This window comes from Macaca thibetana, chromosome 3 (genome assembly GCF_024542745.1).
Source record: "Macaca thibetana thibetana isolate TM-01 chromosome 3, ASM2454274v1, whole genome shotgun sequence".
In the NCBI taxonomy this organism is placed as follows: Eukaryota; Metazoa; Chordata; class Mammalia; order Primates; family Cercopithecidae; genus Macaca; species Macaca thibetana.
The window spans coordinates 85213452-85237339 of NC_065580.1; the positions used below are offsets into that span (position 1 = coordinate 85213452).

General features: G+C 32.8%; 1 protein-coding gene across 16 annotated transcripts in view; it reads right to left on the minus strand.

Annotated features, from left to right (window-relative positions):
• Nucleotides 1-23888, minus strand: part of DGKB (diacylglycerol kinase beta) — a 778174-nt gene that overhangs the window by 487535 nt on the left and 266751 nt on the right. For 8 of the 16 annotated variants that reach the window (XM_050783046.1, XM_050783047.1, XM_050783037.1 and 5 more), the window contains 2 exons: nucleotides 12888-12923; nucleotides 3962-4078 (listed from right to left, as the gene is read on the minus strand). In XM_050783046.1, coding sequence (XP_050639003.1) covers nucleotides 3962-4078; nucleotides 12888-12923 — 153 coding nt within the window. The remainder of the gene's footprint in view (nucleotides 1-3961; nucleotides 4079-12887; nucleotides 12924-23888) is intronic. The other 8 variants (XM_050783039.1, XM_050783035.1, XM_050783038.1 and 5 more) reach the window with 2 other exon arrangements.

Here is a 23888-nt window from a genome sequence, read left to right on the forward strand (position 1 = left end):
TCATCAGCATATATTTTGTTCTTTCCTCAAAATATATGTAGAATCCCATCACATCTCTCTACTTCCACTGCTCCATCCTAATAAACCTACATCCTATAACCCCTGAATAACTTCAACAGTAATCTACTGGACTTTTGGCTCCCCAGCAATCTAATCTTTACAAGAGTAAGCCTTTTAAAACATCATTCAATCATGTAACTCCTCTGCTCATCCCTCCCACCAATATCTTCTCATCACACTTAGATCAAAAGTCAGTCTTTAGTGAAGCCTTCAAGCCTTTAAAAATTCCCATCCCTATTACTTCTCTGAATTACTTGCTACCACTTTCCATCTTGCCCACCCTACTCCAACTACAGTTCTTACCGACCCTAGAACTCTCCAGGCATATACTTACCTTAGGGCTGTCCATTACCCATATATTCAAATGACCAACTGCTTCAACTCTTTTAAGTCTTGACCCAAATATCACTTTATTAATGAGGCCTAATCTAGCCACTGTACTTAAAATTATAGAGAATTCTGACTCTCAGCCCTGATACTTCTTATCTTACTCAGCTCTATTTTTACATCATTTATTATCTACCATTGTATATATATGGAGATACTCAGTTTAAAGTTTGCTATAATGTTCAAAACTGTAGAGTAATAATTCTGGATTTAGATAGAGAATTAGAATGTCAATTAAGGGCTAATTATGAAAGAGTCAACAGGGTTGAGAATTCTAAAACGAGCAAACGACATACACACGTACACACACATACATCAAAGGAAGTGAATTAATTATATAGAGATAATTAATTTAACATACATATGTACTATACAGTTACATTTAGTGCATGGGTGTATGGTTTATCGTCTTGGTGATTAAAATAATAAAATATGACAAATAAGGAAGATAAAAGAAAGAGGCAGTTTTGTGAGGAAAGACACTGGTTCAGTTTTTGATATTTAAGCATAAGGGTTCTCTTTTCTTTCTTGTGCTAATAGTGTTACAAACTAGATTCGTTAGCTCTTAATAACCTTTTATTTTGAAATGTTTCTCAAAGAATATTTAGGATCAAGGTAAATTCAACATAAATACAGTTTAAACAATTGTTCTGTTTTTCTCCTTAGTTGTTCACATGTGGGAGAGCCATCTGTAATTTTATATCTCTTGCATGTTAAGAAGTCGTAGTTTCAATTACATTTGATCATATGTATTAAGTGTAAACCTATGGTGTGAGTGATGACAAAGACAGAGTGCCTAACCACCTCTATTTGAAGTCCCCTAGGACTTGGGTTAATTAATGAGACTCATCCTAAGGTTATACATGATCTATTACTTCCTCTAATTAGAAATAATAATCCTGATCATTATGCTGGTTAGCTGGAAAGAAATAAGATGAATGTGCCTAACTATGATTAATAGTCTTCTTTAAGCAGTATAGATCTCTTCTGTCACTGAGTTATATGCAAACCGGGCTGCAACTCAATGCTTTTTAATGATACATATTTTTTAAAGCTCATGGAAAAAATTAATTTTATGGTAGATCTTTTTACCTTTCTTGATAATGAACAAGGCTTTTGGCATTTAAAGTTGATAAATACAACACAAAATTACTATTTTTTTCATTTTACATATAATAGAACTCTATTATTTTATTTTTTTTCTCCAAGACTATGTGGCTGTATATGTGTATTCTATTTTGGTCCTTTCTGCTGAGGTACAACAGACTTTTGCACACGATTCTATACCAACTTTTTTTAATTGAAAAAATTATTACTACACATATGGTATTTTCTTACTGATTTTTTTTAGGGCTGACTTCTATACTTGTCCCACTCATAATTTTAGCTGACACTTTTGTATGCCAAAGCAAGTTATTAAAAGTTATTATCTGGCTAGAGAGATGAAACACATCCACAAAGAATGTTAATCATCTAAGATTTTTAATGTGACTAATTTAGTTGTAATAAGGTCAAATATTTCAGATCATTTTAAAATAGCAAATAGCAAATAAAATGAAACATATTACTATGCAGGTTTAAAACCTTGAAAACACTGTATATACTATTTAATTTTGGTTTTGATGTCTGGGAAAACTGAGATATGATTATGAAAATCTTGGAAAACTGAGATTAGAGGAGTTAAAATTCTGTTGCATACATAAATTTTATCTCAAAGCCTGCAGCAATATAAAAGTACATAGAAGAACAAGTTGGTCAGAAGTTCAGCAGTTACATACATGTTAAAAATTTTTAAGCAAAGAAACAGGGTATGTTGGGAATGAAACACATAAACCCTAGCCAGATGGTCTTCATTCAAACCTTGGTTTTACCACTGACTGTGTCCTTGTGGAATTTATCTTACTTCTGAGCATCAACATGATTTTGAAAATAATAATAATAATGGTATTGATCTCGTATGTTTATTAAGAGAATTAAACAAGCTAATATGTATAAAATACCATCATAATGCTTAAGCTATCCTATTTAACAAATGATATATGCTTCCCATCTGTGATGAGAAGTATGTGCCTAGTCATGTGAAATACAGTTAGATTTCAGGATTAGGCTTCCCTTTCATTAATTTCATCCCAGGAACCCAGAGTAGCTGAAAATTTAAACTTATCAATATTAGCCATCCACATATTGAATTAAAATGTTGATTTTTTTCAATAAAAATTTTATAGGATCATTTAATTAATAAATTTTTGGCTAATAAAATTGTGGATAGATTTTATATTTGACAGCTTCTATGAAATTTCTAAAATATGGATATGAGTTCCAAAATGTACATCTTGATTTACTTTTTTATAATTAAATTTTCTGTTCTCTAATATATAATTTTATTATTCAGAATTCCCTCCTTTTATATTTGAGTTAAATAATTTATGAAAACTTTTCTATTCACAATGGATTTTTAGATAAAAAACAAACAGTAACTTAGTTATCAATATTTAATAAATTATTATTAAATTTTAATGACATATTCAAGACGATAAAGAAGCAAGCATTTAGGCATCTACTATGTGCCCTGAACTGTGTTTGCATATTGAAAAATACAAAAGACATAATCTATAGTATCAGAAATAAAGTAAGAAATAAAAAAATGATAGAAAATCAAATATAATGAGTGCAAGTGTGTGACATAATGTCTGTATGTTAAATTGTTGGTAAATATTCCCAGAGAATGTGAAACTTGAAGTATAGGCAATTGGAATGCAAAAACATAAGTAGAAAAACATACTTAAATCCACAATATCATAAATTAAGTGAAATGTATTGACCATTTTCCTGTTGAAGTAAGAAATACAGGTAAAAAACAGAGGTAAGTAAATGTTATACATTCACCCCATGCAATGTCTTAAAATGTCATTCTTGATGCTAGAGACCATAAAGATAACTTATAGGTTTTTATATAATAGTATTAAAAAATGACTACCTGTTTTTATTTAACCTAGAAATATATTTGAGGTTTAAATTTTGACTTAAAATTTTGAAAGCTGGAAATATATTACAATAAATTCTTTATTATTAAAAATTATTTATTTAGAAAATATATATTCAGAGTTCATTTTCTTCTTTCCTAAAGAAGTTTTTGCTATCAAAGTGACTCTTTAAATCATACCCACACTAAATATAAATATATAGAGAGATATAAAGTATACCTGTAAATAAATAACACATGTGCATTTAATAAATGTGTATATTTAGCAATAATTTGCAAATCTTTCAAAAGATCACTTGCCAATTTGAGTTTAAACGGAGATAAACTCATAAATGATTAATTTAACCAGAATGTTACTCTGTCAATCAACCATAAGACTGACATCTTGATAAATTAATAAAGATCTTTCTGAAAGAGTCTACTAAGCTAATATGCAGATTAAACAAATGTGTTGATAGCTGAACATATGCCCCTTTGAGAGCCTAGAAGTATCAAATGTGAAACCTAGTAAAATTTTGATTTAAAAAATACCTGCAGGCCTTGTCCATCTACAGTAACAGAGTTGGCTCTTTGCATTTTATTCTTGTCGATCACTTTGTTTGGCTGCTGGGAACCACTCTTTTCCTTTTTCACTGTTGATTGTCTTTCCTGTAAAAAAGAAACTCTTTGATAAAAATAAAAATTATGAAAATAACATAAAAAAAATTAAGTCGTTTTACTAACAGAAGAGTTTCATGGGTACAAACCCAGGCTCAACTTTCTAATTTGAAGTTCCTAGTAAATAATGTGAAAGCTGTTGTTTTCAACTGGCTCAATATATATGATAGTTTCACGATCGAACCACCATTTAAAGAAATAATGAGAAAGAATACCAAATTGTATTATCCCTATGTGCCCAATTGTGACTCTTTATCAAAAGTTATTAAGGATTACTAAAGTTGATTATTTTCATATGCAATGATACAGATAACGGGTATAGGATTATAATTTAAAGAATGTGGTGTTGACTACTAAGAAAAGCTTATAAATATGTGCAATATTGAAAATTATTTTTAATTGCATGATGGACTTTTAAGCTACTATTTATATCAAAAATAGCATATATCTTAAAACTGACATTCCATCCCATCTAATTACTTTGTTCCTCATAGTAAAAAAATTTCTTTTAGGAATTGCCTGCTCCCTGTTCCTATTTCCTCTCTTTTCACTCTCTCTTAACACAACCCAATCAACTTGTATCACCATTACTCCAACAAACTATCATTTATTAAAATCACCAATGTCCATCTCAGTTTCACATCTAAAGGTCAGTCTTCATCTTCTCAAATCTTTCAGCTGTATCTGACAGAACTGATCTCTTCTTACTCTTTGAAAACTTGCCTCACGTGGCTTCCAGGACACTTCTTTCTCTGAGGGCTCTGCTCTTCCTTCAAAACTTCGCCCTCACAGTCTCTTTTGCCCATTGCTTCTCCAGCTTTGCAACCTGTTAAGACTTGGCCTCTTCCTTGGACCTCTCATCTTCTCTATCTACTCTTACTCCCTAGGTAACTTCATTCATCCCCACAGCTTTCAATTTCATTTTTATGAATATTTCTAAATGTATAATTCTTGTTCTGATTTCTACCCGAGCCTTAATTTCTATATGCAGACACTGTTTCTATATGTCCACATGAGGGCCTAAAACACGTAATTGTAAAATCTCTAAGATTAGTTTAAAAATTTCCTGCCTATTCTGTTTCTTGAAAATGAATCTCAAACTGGATGACTACTCACCACCTGCCTCATTATATGGTTTAAACAGCCGTTATCTTTTTTTTGCTTGGATTATCTATCACCTAATGAATCATTCTACTTCCATTTCTGTCTTCCTACACTCAGTTCTCTACACAAAAGTCAAACTCATCCCTTTTTTTACTACACTCCAGCTGCACTGGCCTCCTCATTGTTCCTTGATCATAACAATCATGCTTTAAATTGAGAGATTTTGCAAACATTCTTCAGTCTGGTGGAAAACTTGCCACTGCACATTTTTTGACCTTGGTCCTCACCTCAGGATGTGGTCAAATGTCAGAGAGAAGTTTCTCTAGTCCTTTCGGCCCCCTTTTAAAACATCAGTTATTACAACCTAAGGTATTACGTCTTTGATTTGTTTAATTGCCTGCATTCTTTCATCTTAATTAAAGTTCCATAAGTAAAAGAACTTTCTTTGTTTCACTGGTCTATATCAGATTCTAAATCAGTGACTAACAAAAGTCAGGATAAATGAATGAAGAAATAAATGAAAACTTTTTAAAAAAGTTTTCTAAGTTCTTGAAGCATACTGTTGAGAAGGATTCTTGGGGACCTAGGCTTGATGTGAAAAATTGTTCTAATTGATTGGCAATGTGTGTCATGGGTGCTTAAGTGCTTTAGTGCCACACATTTCCTATCACTTACTCAGCTATATATATTTCCTAGTTCCTATATTTGCTTGTTAGAGTATCATTTCAATTTCTGTAGTTTAGAAAGATCGGTTTTTATTTGTGCAAATGTATTAACTGAGAAATGTTTTACGTGTATATGATGTATAGTGATCAAATAAGGGTATTTAGACTGATCATCGCCCAAGAACAATACATATTTAAAGTATAATCATCCTTCTCTGCTATCAAGCATTGAATTTATTCCTAGAAAGACATTTTTAAGTAGCTTTGAAAGTAAAGCTGTTTTTAAATATATTAGGGCTAGATGGATCAGAAATTGTCTCTGACTAAAATAAATGCTAATCCGTATAGTCCATTTACCTTGCAATTCCATGGTGCAAAAACACTGAATATATTTTGTGTGTGGCTGCAAATGGATGCCATAATAGGATTCCTGAAATTCAAGTTGTTTGAAAAATGATATGCTTTCATATAAGCATAATTTCTGGCAAAAATATTGATTTTTAAAAGAAAGTTCCTTCTTTTTAAGTTTGCAAATTATAATTGCATTCATAGACAGTTAATGGCATAATGTATAAGAGGAGTGAATTATTAGATGAGGTTTGGAATCAGAATGCCTGAGTTGAATCTCATCTCTACTACTTAAGTATTACGTAACCTAGAGGGTTTACGCTTTGGCAAAATAGAGATAGTGATACCTATTTTTCAGAGTTGTGTAAGGTTTAATAGAACATGTATAGTCTGTAATATTGTCCCTACATTAAAGTATGTATTCAATATAAAAGTTACTATGAGTGATGTAAAATAGTTGTGGTTGCCTATTAGGGTGCTCATCAACATTGTTTTTGTATTTCCAAATGTGTGTATGTATGAAAAACTCAAAGTATAATAATAATAATAAAAAAAGAAAAGAAAAAAAAATCAGTGGTTACATTAGGAACATATTTAAAATTGAAAAGTTCAATGCTTATATTTGAAAACACATAGCTTGTGTTAGCTGTTCAAAAACTTAATGCTATTGGTGAGTGTGGAAATAATTTACTCCAGCATTCTTGCATGCACATATTATAAAACATGGAATCAATATTTTGTAAAAATCTGCCATGTGAAAGATATAACTTAATACAGTTATTCTTCCAAATTATCCAACAATTGTTGTTTGGCCTTCAATTTATAAAATGCGTACATTTGAAGAATTAAATAAAATTCAATTTGATTAGTTACAATGGAACTGGAAATTTGCACCAGATTATATATTCATGTTTTAATGGAAATTTAAGACATGCAAGTATATGTTTTTAAAGAGCTACAAAACTATCTCTTAATATTACTTTACTCTTAGCCACACATATATCTAGGGCAATTCTTGTGCTCTAAGAACCTCCAACTGGCAGAGATAGCAGTTGATTAAATGGCATCATGTCCCTCCATGTTGTCAGCCCCCTAAGTAAGCTGGGCAGGAGACTAAACAATTGCTTTAGCGTAAGCAATCAGAAATAATACAAACAGGTGGGTGTGGTGGCTCACGCCTATAATCCCAGCACTTTGGGAGGCTGAAGCAGGCAGATCGCTTGAGCTCAGGAGTTCAAGACCAGCCTGGGCAACATGGTGAGACCCTGTCTCTACTAAAAATGCAAAAACATAGTCAGGCATGGTGGTGGACACCTGTGGCCCATTACTCTGGAGGCTGAAGTGGGAGGATCACTTGAGTTGGGGGTGGAGGTTGCAGTGAGCCGAGTTTGTGCCACTGAACTCCATCCTGAGTGAGAGAGTGAGACTCTGTCTCAAAAAATAAATATATAAATAAAAACAAATTTTAAAACCCTAGAGTTTTCAACTCATGAGATTTCATTTATGAAATCCACAATATGAGACAGAGGCATATAACAAGTTAATTTTTAAAATTCTCAGTGTATTCATCTGTCTGTGTATTTTATTATAGTATCTAGCTAATACTAAAATGGTGAGCATTCGTTTAAACACAAACACACAGACACACGCATCAAGAAAACCAAGTGAATTCTTTGGGGAAAAATGCAAATGTGTGGAATTTGTGGAATTAATCCAGGCTAAAATCTTAAAAACAGGAGAGCCTCATCACTATTTAATTTTTCTTCTATTTCCATTGAGAAAATTGTCTCTCCTTTTTATATGAGGCACAGGAAGGGGGAGGCAATTGCATCCTTGGAAAATTTCCTCTCCACCAGGTTTCACTAGCTTTTTTGGGAGGTCAATTGACCCTGACTGGCAGACCTCTATTATGATATTTATGAGAGTTAATTACCAATGTCGAACTTATTGAAAAGTTTCAGAAAGAGCTCACCAATCTTAGTTTGCACAATCATTCAGGATAAAATTGCTCTCTGATAATAGGGGACAGTGTTTGCCATTTAACCTTCGGTTTCTTTCTTTATGTTTTGGGGCTCTAAACCACAAAATAAATTACATTGTTGTAATTAAGGCAAATTTCCTTCTGCTAGATAAATCATCCTAGATATACAAAGAGTTGGAAAATTGTTTCTTTAATCAATAGAAATTATTCAAACGCTGAAAAGAGCTACTCTAACAAAAAAAAAGTCATGAAAGAATATAGAACATATAACTACAAAATATAAAATACAGTTATTGATATTTGAGCATTTTCAAATATCAACCATTTGTGTTTGCTATGTAGACATTTTAAATATAGAATTCAGTGTTTTGTGATCCGTAGACTCTACAAGCAGCACAACAGATCTTAACTGGGGATTATATTGTATTAGAATTCCAAAAGAATAATCATCATAATAAACAGAGAAGAAAAGCCAAAAAGACCATTCACAGAAAATAGAAAGATGAAATAAATAAAATAAAAAGACCTTACTTTAAATATGTGCTCTAAAAAAAAATCTTTGTCTACATCATGCTGATTCTCAGAGGTAGAGTATTTGTACATTTGTGAAAACTGCTTTCACAAAAGGGTTGTTTACCACAATACTTAAGCCTGCTGTTATCGATCGCTGGCAAACTGCAAGCAGCAAGTGATGATTACCTCAAGAACAGGGTTTTCTTCTTTTTGTCCAATCTCAGCATGAGAAACTGGCAGCAGCAAAGCACCTCCACTGGTACAAAGCTACAAAGGCGAGTGCTTTCCTGCCAACAGCAGCCATCGCTTGAATCGTAGAACTTACTTTAGCTGCTACTACTGCACAACTTGCCTGAATGGAGACTTAGTCCTTTCTGCCACTGGAGCTAGGCCACACGAATTTTCCTGAAACTCTAGAGTTTTAACCTAAAGTATCACAAAGATTCACAGCAGTTAAGATCTCTCTGATGCAGAAATGTTACCACATTCAGTGGGACTTACAAAGGTTGGGTCTGAGACACCACCTTACTAACAAACTGTAAAGCTGCACCTTTAACCAATATGGACTTAATGTGGGATTTGAACATTTTAGTGGCTGAAGGAAACAAATTCATTCCAAAAATGATGAAGGCTCTAAATCTATGAGTACTCTTTAAAAATTGCAGCAAAACTATTTACTGACTAGAAAAAAACAGTCTTGATTTTTTTAAATTATACTGTTTTAAACATAAATATAATAAACAATATAAGGCCTAAAGATTTTTATTTCTTTTACACTTAGTTAAATAAGTACTTTTAAAAAAAGCAAAAACAACTTTTTGTAAAGGCAAAAGTATGAGCTTAGACGCCAAAATGCAGGTTTGTCTTTTATTTCTGTGTCAGCTGGGGCAAGTTATTTACCATTGCTGTGTTACCATTTGTTTAAACTATAAATTGGAAAGTTTATGTTAGAAAAAAGTAAGAAAATTTAGATAAAAGTACTGACATAAAACAGGCACTCAGTAAATGGCAATGATTTTAAAGTACAGATAAAGATTTTTACATATTTTATTATTAAGTTAATCACAGGTAAACTGCTTGGTCATAGTAGTAGAAGGTAAGTGTTGTAAAGAAGTGTTTTCATTTAACATCCTGTACTTTATTTGCCCACTAAGTCACCATAGCTGAGAATAATTGCTGTGGTGATCTGGGTGGTGTCTGTGGGAGAGACGGGGGGCAACAAAGCAGACAAAATGACAACTGGTCTTAAAGTACCTGGGGAAGTTAGTTGCTTCCTCAACTTGAAGGTACACTTGGTGACTTGATCCATAAGTCCCAGTTTTCATACATTACACATGAAGTTCATATTTTCTCCTAGGATATTATCCTGGGTATAAACCACTTACAAGATTTCTGTTAAGGAAATTCTTATTGAAGGGAATGAAATTAAGGAATAAGAGGGTGTATGCCAAAATAATTTAATTTTGGCTATGTGATAGTATATTGCAGCACCATCATAAAATAATGTTTGTATGTTTGTGTGTGTGTGTGTGTGTGTGTGTATGTATATAGTATACATACACATATATGTATGTATATACTTTACATACAAGAGAAGACTTTGGACTGGGCGTGGTGGCTCACGCCTATGATCTCAGCTCTTTGGGAGGCTGAGGTGGGCAGATCACAAGGTCAGGAGTTCAAGACCAGCCTGGCCAACATGGTGAAACCTCGTCTCTACTAAAAATACAAAAAATTAGCTGGATCTAGTGGCGTGTGCCTGTGACCCCAGCTACTCCAGCGACTGAGGCAGGAGAATCGCTTGAACCCAGGAGGCAGAGGCTGCAGTGGGCCGAGATCATGCCACTGTACTCCAGCCTGGGTGACAGAGTGACACTCTGTCTCAAAAAAAAAAAAAAAAAAAGGCAGACTTTGTAACCAACCTCAACATTCCTCACTCTCCAGTCCCTTTGTAAACCATACTGACTGTCGTCCACAGCAAACTGAAAGTAAGTACCAGGAGGCAGCTCTCTTATGCTCACACTCATTGTCTCTTTGTACCACCTAAGCTAAATGCTCAACATAGTGACTTATTAGCCCTCAATCTGTTTATGCCAGTTCTAAGTAAAACTTACCTTGTAATTGTAATTGTGTAATTTAATTATTACTCACATCATTGAATTTTGAATACAAAATGAAAGAGTTGTCTGTATAAAAAATAATCTGCAAGCTTTAGAAAGACAAAATAACACAAGTTGTGTGTGTGTATGTGTGTGCGTGTGTGTGCGCCTGTGTGGCGTGTATGAGGAGTGGTCAGATTAAGTTTAGAGAGAACAACTGTGCAAGCTTTGGGTATTAATAACAAAAATAGTAAGTGTTTTTACACTCAAATTACTTCACAGATGTTCTTGAGTTTTTGTTATACTTTAAAAGAATTGAAACTATTATAAGTAATAAGCTTGTGATATATGCAAGAAAGGCAAGATACCATTTCCAATTAGAAGATCTGTACTCATAGAAAAGCCTTTAATCTTCAAAAATATAGCCAATGAATATAAATCTACATATTTTAAGTTAAACGTTTAATGTATGTATATATCTTTATATATGTTCTCCCACATATACTTTAACCACATTTTCCGTTAACCAAGGAGCAAATGTTCCTGATGGTAGAACATAAGGTTTCTTGTCTCTCTGTGTGTATATATGTGTATTCACACACTCAGCCATGCATATATCCATGCATAGGCTTAAGGAAAATTTTGGAACAACAAAGTTGAAAAATCTTATGTAATGACTTTGAGGGATACTGGAAAGTTTAAGTTAATGTAAACCAATATATAATGCCAGAAAAATAAATAAGTATAGGAAGACTTTTAAAAACTTCATATCAAAATAAAGACTTTTATCCTGAAAATTGAAAAAATATATAAAAACAAAAATTTGGATCTATTTACTCAATCTATATGACACAAATTACAGAATTGAATACACAGGGATGCTCTGGAGATTAACAGATCTAAAGAGAAAACTTTACATCTCAAATGCAATGACTACATTCACTTGATGGGGCTGATAATAGGGGCAGAAACAAACTCAAGAACCTGAGATGCAAAATTAATTTTCTCACACTTAACCCAATGAAATAATAAACTGTCCTAATACTTTTGTCACTTAAGTGTGTAATTTAGCATCTCTATTTTATAATAATAATCGTGATAACAATGTCATCAACTCAAAGAATATAAAATCAGCTTAACATTTTCTTAGATTAGAAACATTATATTTAAGTGTTATCTCCAAGTATTTTTGAGTATGTCTCTGGTTAAAAATAAGAACTTTTTTAAAAAATTTAACGAAGGGGTCTACACTGATTAAAAAGCCATTTTTGGTGAGGAGAAAAGAGCAGTTATTACCGTTTTATGCAAGCATGTTACCCTCTAAATAAATTCATCATCTTATGTAGCATTCATGTAAGTAATACTTTCTAAAATAAGCAGATTTAAATAATTTTAAGGAAAACAAGATCATTTGGGCATTTCCTATAGAGATAATAACAATTGAATAGGATATTGTCACAGAACAATGTGGAGGCTTTGTATCATCAATGCAAAGATAAAGCAAAAATGTTACTGAAAATAATTGTTGTGGCAATGCTTACATTTATTTTCAAACTAAAAGCCATTTATTCTGTGACTATATTTTATTCTGATGTCTTTCTATACAATGGCATGGACTAGGTGATTAATGTAGTTGTATTCATTTGAAAGTGATGGGCACTTCAAAGTAAGCAAGAGTCTCTCAACATACTGCCATTGAAACTTACATTTTGACGGCTCAAAGAATAAATTGTTTTGGATTTCTTGCAATGTATGTACATTTTAATGTGAAAAAATGGGAATGGTATTATTTTTCTATGCTAGTAAAAACTCTTTGTAAAGTAACCTTTATTTTTCTCTGTGAAGTCTGGGTCACATAACTTCTTGTTTTCTTAATGCTTATCACAAATATAGATTGAAAATTCTTCAAGTCTATCCCATCACCGAAAATATGAAAACCACCACTTCCAATTAGCAGAATATGAAAAAAATAAAATATAAAATGCTGGTATTCGAATGTCACTGAGCCAGCACAAAATGTTCTTTATAGCTATACAAGATGTATAATGGCCTATAATTGTAAGTGTGAAAACCTGTTTTTGCTTACGCACCTCAGGAACAGAAACTCCTGAAGTGGGCAGAGTCTGCTGAAAAAGAGAAGTTCATATGAAAGCTGAAAAAGAGTCAAACTCAAAACAAAGTATCAATGAAGTTTCTCATATCATTATACGCCTGTGAAATAAATGAGTAAATTAAAAATACATTTCCTTGGTATAATTTTACTGCTTCCTTGAATTAAATAATTAAATATCTTTTCATTGAATAAGAAATTATCTAACACAGAGTGGGTTAGGTTGTGAAATTATTTATCCAAAACACAACTTCATCTACCCAAAGCATGCTAATCAACATCTTTGGCCAGCTTTAGCTCCAAGTTCCATTATCTTTAATAAACAATTTCCACTAATTTTTTTAACTTGCCCCTTTACCCATCCCACTTTTCATTTTGAAGTCCAACTCTCATTCTTTCCTAAAAATACTGTGTCTTTTGAACACAGACATAGTTTATGATGTTCATTTTGTTTCACGGTACTCTGGAAATAAGAAAACATATTCCATTAATATCAGTAAAAGAATAAAAAGTATAATTAAATAATAATTAAATAAGTGACAAGATTTTTACTGGAGAGTAATTTTGTTAAGATGGGATGAAATATACTGACATTAGTCTTCATGACTGTATTTTCCATTATATACCACCACTATCCACTTTGTAGTTCACATTAGAAAGTGACTACAAGAAGTGATAAAGGATCACCTCAGAAGCCTGCATTCTATGGAAAGGAGAACATAAAATATAAATTTGGATAAATAGTTGACAAATCACACACACAATACTAGATAAAGATTCCCCATACTGGAGCAGGAGAAGAAAAGTTGGATGGGAAGCCAAGAGTTGTTAGATATTTGTGTGTCCCTGAAAAGAAGGAGGTAGTCAGAATATTCCCTTTTCCTCCCTAGATACGAGCTATCTGAGGGAGGGTCTGGGCAATGCTAGATTACCAAGATGGGTATGAAAAATCTGAGACTCCAGATATTATTATACTCCCTTACCCAGGATAATTTTAGAAAGGCAGCAAGAACCAAAAAAAAAAAAAAAAAATTCTGAACCTGAGATAGGTAAAACCTGACACCCTCACAGCTGCACAGAATAGAGATGGACTAAAATAATTCAGTGCACTCAGAAGTGACACAGAAGAAGAAGAGGTCTAGCACAGCCCCACAAAAAATTAAGGTGTTTAGGAATCCAGCTCTATTTGGAAGATATTTCCGTAATATAAGTAGAAAGTACTGTAGCTGCAGATTTCTAGTCAAAAGAAGCGAGGAAGTGGAAGAGTATGAGTTCTGGTCAACTATCCCATTCTACAGGAGAATCTAATAATTACTGTTGTTTTGAAGATGAATTGACAATAGGTTTGGTAGAACCTTTACTGAAAACTTCCTGATTTCGTAACATTCTTGACTTCTGAGTCCAAATTAGTCTACATAACACCAGGGACAATGAATATTTGTGCTAGCTTCTCTCTGAGTCAATTCAAAGATATTTGCCAACCTTATTATCATTCTTTCTTAGCTTCAGGTTGAAGCTTAAGGTCTGAATGAACATTGCAAGACATGGATATAGTCCTTCCATCTTTATCATAATATATACAAGTTTGTTCTTCTTCTCATTCAGATCAGGAATGTAATACTACGGATCCTTATCCTATTCTGTGCCATGGAGCCAGGAAACTCTCAGAGACTCAAAAGCAACCCAAATAAGAGACTTCAGGCAGCTTCCAGAGCATGAGTCAGAGATGCCTTTTACCTTAGAAGAGTGTATGCTTACTAAGCATACATTTGCAGACAGCAGCCTGGAAAGCCAAGTGAAAAGATTATGGCTGTCAAAATGCTTCACAATAACCACCAAATGCAATGCAGGAGCTTCAAATAGATCCTGGTCCACTTTCACTTTTACCACGCCCAAAAAGTAAACAAATAAAAGCAACAGAAGGCATTTTTGGGATAACTGTAGACATTTGAATATGGACAAGATAATGACTGATATTATGGAATCATTGTTAATTTTCTTAGGTGAGAATATAATAATGTTATTAGGTAGAAAACTGTCCTTAGTCTTAGAAGGTGCTTGCTGAAATATTTACGGATGTGGTGTTACACTATGTGCAGCTTACTTTCAAAAGTTTCAGCTTTATATATATACACATACACATATATGTATATATAGAGTAGTATATATAAAGAATTTATGGCAGCATAATAGCAATTTTTGAATATATGTGGGAAATACTTTGGATTTTTGTATTGTTAGTGAATATTTTGTAATAAAATTTGAGAGAAAAAAGTTCTTTCTACCTCTTCATTATATCCTTTAGTGCTTAAAAGTGTGTAAAAATGTTTCTACAATGAAATAAAAATATGTACATTATCTCAGTGAAAACTATGAAGTTGCTAGAAGGTTGGGAGAGAAGTCGTGGGAGTGGGTGGAAGAGAAATAAGGAGCACTATTTTCATGGAAACAGAGTTCTCATTTAAAATGAATAAACAGAGGTAAGTTTCTAGGCTGCTGGGAAAGAGGAACAGAGAGAAAGGGAGGGAACTGTTAAAGATAAATGAAAAACAAGGGCTTTTTGAAAAAGCAATATTTCAGTTAGAGCAGAAGCCCTTATTGACAGGCATTGCACTCTTCCAAATGTGTTCCTTTTGGGTCTCAAATCCAGAAACCCACAGGAGTCAAGAAAATAATACAAATAGGTAAGACAGGTCTGACGTTGCAAAGGCAAAGATTATGCCATGCTGGATAATATACATCCCATTTGAAGTTATCCAAAAAAGAAAAAGAAAAGACATTGTGGTATGAAATTGAAACCTAGCTACCACTTTGCTATTAATTGGTAATTTATGGATAACACACCTGAAGTCTTCCTCTTTCTCAGAGCAGCAGGGATATGAGATATCTGCTGATAGAGAGCAAGTGAGGTTGGCAGAGAGGAGGTACAATGAAAAAGGTAATGAAACAGAGGTTTGTCACTTCTTTTCTGAAAATAAAAAAGCAGTTTGCTAAGGATGAGTAGAAGGATCAACCAACACTGATGACCCAGCTGGAGCTAGAAGTTTTAAATATGTAAGAGAGAAAGCCACTAGCCCTATGAATTTTCTTGTGCAACACTCAGCCTTCTGAGAGCAACACTAGAAATTTACTCCAAGAATAAGAGTGACAAAACCAACATATATCTAAGCTCATTTACAATCAAAATGCATAGACAAAGAGTTATACATTAAATGTACACACCCATCGGTGGCTTATTTCTGTTACAATTAGCAAACCATGGTACTTAGATCTAAAAGAAAAGTAGAAACCTATTAGAAAATAAATTTAGCTATTATATTACTTCCTTTTTTACTCTCCTGTACTTAATTTTTAAAGATCAAAGATGAACAGAGTAAATGTTTTAGTTTTTCTGAAAATTATCATGAGTGCATGATTCTAAATGTAATATATTTTTAATCAGAATTAATACAGAAACTGTATATTTTTATTTAATCCAATGTGAAGTGTGACTACAGAGGAATGTGATTGATTTTATTTAATCAGTATCTTTTTAATATTAAATAGAATACACAGTACAGATAATTAGTTTAAAAGATGCATTTGCCTTCAGGGCACTTATTAAGTTCAATTTAATATCAAAGAATTTTTTAAAATTCTATTATTCTTAAGTATTAGGATATCTCTTGTCTTCATATTTTCTAATGTGTAATCATTTTAAATTGACAATTTAATCCAAATTGTCATAGGACAAAGAAAAATCTTTGGTGGAGATTATTGGAGGTTTGACTTAGTTAAGATATAATGAGAGCACAGTACTCACATTAAAAGGGTCATTAGTTATTTCAGGCTAAAGGAAAAATTTTAAAATGATACCTTATACCTACATAAGAACATTTACATTTATACATATATATTTTGCATTTATACATATACATATATATTATATAAATAAAAAATGTTTATATATTTTTCATGTTTGTTATCTTGCCTCATTTATTTATTTTATTTTATTTTATTTTTTTTTTTGAGACAGAGTCTCGCTCTGTCACCCAGGCTGGAGTGCGGTGGCCGGATCTCTGCTCACTGCAAGCTCCGCCTCCCGGGTTTACGCCATTCTCCTGCCTCAGCCTCCCGAGTAGCTGGGACTACAGGCGCCCGCCACCTCGCCCGGCTAGTTTTTTGTACTTTTTTGTAGAGACGGGGTTTCACCGTGTTAGCCAGGATGGTCTCGATCTCCTGACCTCGTGATCCACCCGTCTCGGCCTCCCAAAGTGCTGGGATTACAGTCATTTAATACTCCCACTAAACGAAGATACTTTATCTTTCAGGTTGGAAAGCTGAAAATCAGAGAGCTTAGATGCCTAACCCAGGAAAATAAAGTTAGTGACAGAATATTGCTTCCCTAACCCAGGCTCTATTTATTCAAATAACAGTAGCTGCAAGAAGAGACTTTTTAAAAATTACTATTTTTAGCCATGCCTTCATTTTTTAAGTGGTTTGGGGATAAAATTATTTTAAAATATTGATGAAGAATGAAAAATATTCAGAAATCACTATATCTACAAAGTGATACACACACACAAACTTGTTTTGCCTGAAAAACTGGTTTGAATAATAGTATGAATTAATTTAACACAATAACTTCAAGTGCAGTGAAGTGTTCCAAATAAAATTATATTAAATAGCTTTTTTCCTTCATATACAATTGGATATCTCTGACATCAAAAAAGAAGAGACAGAGGCAAAGACTAGGGTAAGGTAAAGAAAAATTATCTTCATAAAATGACACTTTGTCTTAGCTGAACAGGTAAAGTTGTTCTCTCACACAAGATAATAAAATGTATTATCTTTAGGATATAAACATCACATACATTTTTGGCTTCCATGAATTTTATTTTTATATTTCAGTTTCATATAATTCGTTTAAACTCTATAATTCTTGAGGTCCTTAATTGTGTACACTCATGCATATGAATACAATGTAAGTTTTAAAAAGGACGTGAGATAAAAATGATTTTAATACTATTGTTGTCTTTATCAAAATTTTTAGTAAAAGATTATTTCAGTCATAATGCAAACAAGACAATGAAAAGAATCATAAATCATTTCTCTTTTTCACAAAAACTCTGATATGTCTAATTAAGATGCAACTATAAAAATAAAACATTTTAAAAGCTACACATAGTGTAATCTTATCTAGGGTCCCTTGACTGCTTCTCACCTGACTCAAATTATAAATCATGCTGCTATAAAGACAAATGCACATGTATGTTTATTGTGGCACTATTCACAATAGCAAAGATTTGGAATCAACCCAAATGTCCATCAGCAACAGACTGGATTAAGAAAATGTGGCACATATACACCACGGAATACTATGCAGCCATAAAAAAGGATGAGTTCATGTACTTTGTAGGGACATTGATGCAGCTGGAAACCACCATTCTCAGCAAGCTATCACAAGAACAGAAAACCAAACACTGCATGTTCTCACTCATAGGTGGGAATTGAACAATGAGATCACTTGGACACAGGAAGCGGAACATCACACACTGGGGCCTATTGTGGGATGGGGGAGGGGGGAAGGATAGCATTAGGAGATATACCTAACATAAATGACGAGTTAATGGGTGCAGCACACCAACATGGCACATGTATACATACGTAACAAACCTGCATGTTATGCACATGTACCCTAAAACTTAAAGTATAATAAAAAATAAAGTTTGCATTAATAGAAATGTAATGGTAAAATATATTTTAACTGTGTTTATTTCACTACCCTTCAACTGTAATTGCTTACAAAATATTCCATACTTACTTAGTAAATATGAGTGTTTGTGTCTATTTGTATTTGTAGAGTTTTGCCTGGAGGCTATTGACAAGAAGGGAGCGTGAGGCACCATCCATCCTTTCTCCCTCAATATGTGTTTCGGTGTGTGTCTGGCAAGGACATGCAACTGAAATTTCAGGAAAGGTAAAACTAGTGCAATGGGTACCTAGTGCAATGGACGTTTAAAAACTTAAAAGGTATCAAATGTTTTCAATAAAAATGTAAAGAATTTATCTTTATAGAGATATCCAAATCATCTCAAACATGGATTTCTAAATACAAAAGCAATCAGCAAGAACAACTAAAACAAATTTTAGCATTTTTGGCTTGCCTACTTGATTAGCTAGCAAAAGACGTCATTAGAAATGAGTAACACCCTCTAATTGGCTAGGCCTCATAAACTCATTAGAAGTGAATATCATTAAAGAGGTGTTCTTTAAGTCGTGACCATAAGAATATTTGAATATTTACACACTTGTAAAATAATTTTACAATGCCTGCTCATTCTTTTTACCCCACTTTCTGGTATATTCTACTCTTTTTACTCTTCATGTCTATTTTTCTCTAGTTTCTCTAATCTGTTGTTTTTCTTTCCATTCCTTTTCTGAAAGGCTGGTCTAGGTTCCTTAAATTTATTTCAAGCATTGTTAATTGTTGGGGACTGCAGCATGAACATAAAAACAGCTTTAGATCATGGGGTATTGAGTAAAGCAACTATTGCTTCTGCCACTTGCAAATTGAGTGGTTTTAGGTAATTTTCTTAATCTCCCTAAACTTCACATTCCTCAAATGTTCACTGGGCATCATAATGATACATACCTGTAGGATTAAAAGGATGATGTCTGACACATTTAAGTTCTCAATAAATGGTTAACGGTTTTATTAACATTAGAACCAAAATGATTTCCTTGGTTTTCACTGCTTGCTTAAGAACTCAGCAAGACAAGATGGGTTACACTTTCTTCATCTGAACATTTTTTTGTTGTTGCTAATAAGTGGATGAGAATCAACAGAATTTTTTAAAATAAAAACATCTGTTTTTATACAGTAGAAATGATGGAGGAGGGTAGAGACAAATCAAAGAGAGAAAGCAATGGAGAAAATGGAGACAGAGGAAGCTCTTAGAAGAAAGAAAGAACAAAATTCTCTCTCTGTTGTTTTCCTCAGTTATGGAAACTGTTCTTCCCAAAGACTGAGCAAAGAAAACAATGAAATTGAGGAGCAGAAAGATGGGAGTTGATATTTAGAGCAACCACCTTCAAAACACATTTCAAAATGAAACATGCACATCCTATAGACTATTTATTTTTTCAGATGATTCTTCAGAACTCTTAATTTACATATAATTCATTAATAGATACCTATTTATGAATGTGTGTATGTGTATGTGATTATGTTTGTTTATGTTTGGGATAGGGGTCTGAGGGATGTTGGTAACTTGAAAAAAATCACCCCCTTCAAAGAACTCAATATAATAGACTGATACATATACATTTTATGTTCATAAAATTAATCTATATTTCCTATTATACCTATTTTATCTCCTTATAAAAACATGAGCCAGTTTTAGAAATTTATCATTGTATAGTTAGTGTATTGCTGCTTTCCAGAAAACAAAAATAGCACTATAGGTAATGAAAGTACATTGATAATAATATTTAGAATTAAAAGCCTATATCTCCTTTTTACCCTCCTTGGAAAAGATCTTGAATTAAAAAACAAAGAGGTTATAATGGAATTTGCTCTTGTCTTTTGCTCCTTTAAATATCCATTGATCTCATGCCAAAGTATTTTCTAACCAGGTTAAAGTCCAATTCTGTACTCACGTTAGGCTAAGATTCAATTGAGTTAAAATTTTACACTGACTGCCAGTCAACCTTATCATGAACTTTCATTATGTGCATGTAATTAATTGGGTCCAACGAACAATATCAGTTCTGAGTTATAGACTCTTTTTCCCCGACCATATAATTAGAATATAATTACCCACAGGATATCAGAATGATGCAGAACCTTTCCTCTAAATGCGCCCTCATTAGGAAACAAGTCTCAATGTACATTTATTCAATCAGTGTGAATTAATTAAAATGTTACTGAAATAAAGGAGGGTAGCAATAAAGAGTATCTGACATCTATTAAGAGACTATCACTTGAGATCTGCATGCACAGTTTATATTTAAATCCATTTAGCTGAAATAGAAACTTTGCTATGCAATGTTATATACATCCAGTGTACTAGGAAATCTGAGTACATAAATCTGTGCATGTCATCATTTTTTAAAGGAGTACAAGATATGATAACTACAAAATCTTTAAGAATTGGGTAGGAATCTAAGAGCCCCATTATTCCATAAAGATGTTATCATCAGATAGAATCTATCTGGTGGGCAAAAATCATTTTAACTCAAACTATCTAAGCAATTATTGGTTTAACCCACAACCTTATATTACAAATCTGAAAATATTTGTCCCAATATGGCTTAGGAGACAACAATTGGAAAAGCCCAGATTTGTGAAAACTATAATTATTTTTGTCTTTTTATAAAATAACCTGAATTCCTTAAGCTAGCTCAAGTTATTACAGTAGCATATTTTCTTTAAGCAGCACATTCAAATACAGCTCATAATATCTTCTTTTTAAAAGAATAAATAATACATCATACCACACATTCTGATTATATAAAACGTATTTAAAAATAGTAAATGCTCAAAGAAGCTGAGGGACACATGATACACAGCCTACAAGAAGCTGCTTATTCAAACAGTAACATTCTACTTAAGAACTATTCATCTTTATTTCTCCAGGCATATAGTTATATTTAATTAAACTTTGTTAAATAAATAAGTAACCCTTGTACAAAGGAATACTCAGCATTAGTCAGAAACAACGTCATGAACTGTTAACACAAAAATTTCAGAGCTACATGTAATAAAGTAAGATATATACATATTTTCAAGCTTTCAGTGTCATTATATATTCCTCAGAAATTTTTAGATCTAGAAATAGGTTTTATAAAACATAGTTCTGTTAATAAAAATTTGGCATTCACTTTTGTAAGTAGACATGCACCACTTCATAATGGAAATTCTGTGTATTAAGATAAACTAGGCTATCTACAAATTTATACTTTTTATATGCTCTTTAGGAGCAAACTCCAACCAGTTTTAAATTATTACTCTTTTTTACAAGAATGTTTAACTCTATAAGATTACATATTGATGTATGTGTATATATATACACATATGTGTGTACACATGTATATACTTGTGATTGCAACATTCAAAAATATGTTTTATATACATATATACATACATATATTCATAAATATATGTATGCATGTTGTAATCACATTCTGGTATACTAGTCTATTCAGACACTAAACTGGTCTTGGCGGAGACCACAAGTGAGACAAATAATGGTTCCACCCTGCTAAGCAAATGAAGATCATCTCAAAAAGGTTTGCTTTACTGTTAACTTAAATTTTGTTTAGAATTTCAGTAATAAATACATGTAGTTATAGCTGCTTGCTGAAAATATTCTACTGGAGTAACATTCACTAAAATGCCACATTAACTAAGAGTAATTACAACCAAAAAGCCACGATTTCTAAACAAGAGAATGTGAATATTTTTGAAGCTCTGTTTTATAAAAAACATCAATTTTCATTTTCTGAACACAAAGAAGAATGAATATTTATTATATTTTACATGGAAAACTATATTGCTTAAATTACATTTAAAAATCAGATTTTTAAACACAATTTAATATCCAGAGAAAAACATCTCAATTCTCCTCAGAATTCTGAAGATGTTCCCTTTATATTCTCTACCTGCTGTAACTCCTCATTTTACATGTGAGGCATTTTACAGTACCATCTATTGGATATTTTATATAACTACAACACCTAACAATCACAAGCTTATCGAAATTTAGTAGTAACTATAAAATCCTGCAAGAACCATTCCGGAAACTAAATACAATGCTAATTTGGTATCCACTAACATTTCCTCATCATCACACACTTTAAACTCAATTTTATTAGCTTGTAACAAAATGATTTAATTATGAGTTATCAATGACTTTTTAAAACTAAGCCACCTTGTTATATATTTGTTTAAATTTTTACTTAATATATATGTTACTGTCTGATACATATTTTTTCTTGACTCAGGGAAAAGAGTGATAAGTGACGGGAATTTTCAAAAGCTGACTGAATGTTATTCATTCACTCAGCAAATATTTGTTAAGCATCTAGTCCATGTCCAAATCAAATTAGGCACTAGAGAGACAAAGATAAACCCTTTTGCTTGGAGTGATAAGAATAATGGGGGTGCTAGTCAATGAGCATGAGGGACAGTTTCACAAGAAACGTTTCAAGTTCAATTCCTGCTATGTTGGCTTTTAAGTTTCTGTGGGATATCTGAGAGAAGATTTAAAACATGAAGTAGGGCCTGGTGCAGTGGCTCATGCCTGTAATCCTAGCACTTTGGGAGGCCGAGGTGGGCAGATCATCTGAGGTCAGGAGTTTGAGACCAGCTTGGCCAACATGGTGAAACCCATCTCTACTAAAAAAAATACAAAAATTATCCCAGCATGGTGGCATGCTCCTGTAATCATGGCTACCCAGGAGGCTGACCCAGGAAAATTGCTTGAACCCGGGAGGTGGAGGTTGCAATGAGCCGAGATCACACCATTGTACTGCAACCTGGGCAACAAGAGTGAAACTCTGTCTCAAAAATAAATAAATAAATTAATTAATTAAATTAAATTAAGTTAAAAAAAAAACATGAAGTGAGAATTACGATCTAAATGCATGTGGGGAGAGTGGGGTCAGACACATTAAAACGTGGTAGCTGTAGCTCTGGAATTGGATAATATAATTTATAAACTGTGGGTGTAATAAGATGAGAATTGAACAAAAAATTGAAGTTTTATACATATTAAAAAATGAAAGGAAGACTAGGGATTTAGCAACATTGACAAAGTGTGGCTTAAAAGGTAAAAGAAAACCTAGTGGAAATGTGCTGGATGAGAGTTAGAGGCTATGAAAGGTAAGCATCTCAGTGTCAAACACTGCAGAGCATTCAAAAAAGATTATACTTGGAAAGGGTTTCCAGTAGATGCTGTTGGTAGCTCAAAGCAGATCCTTTGCTACCTTACCAGAG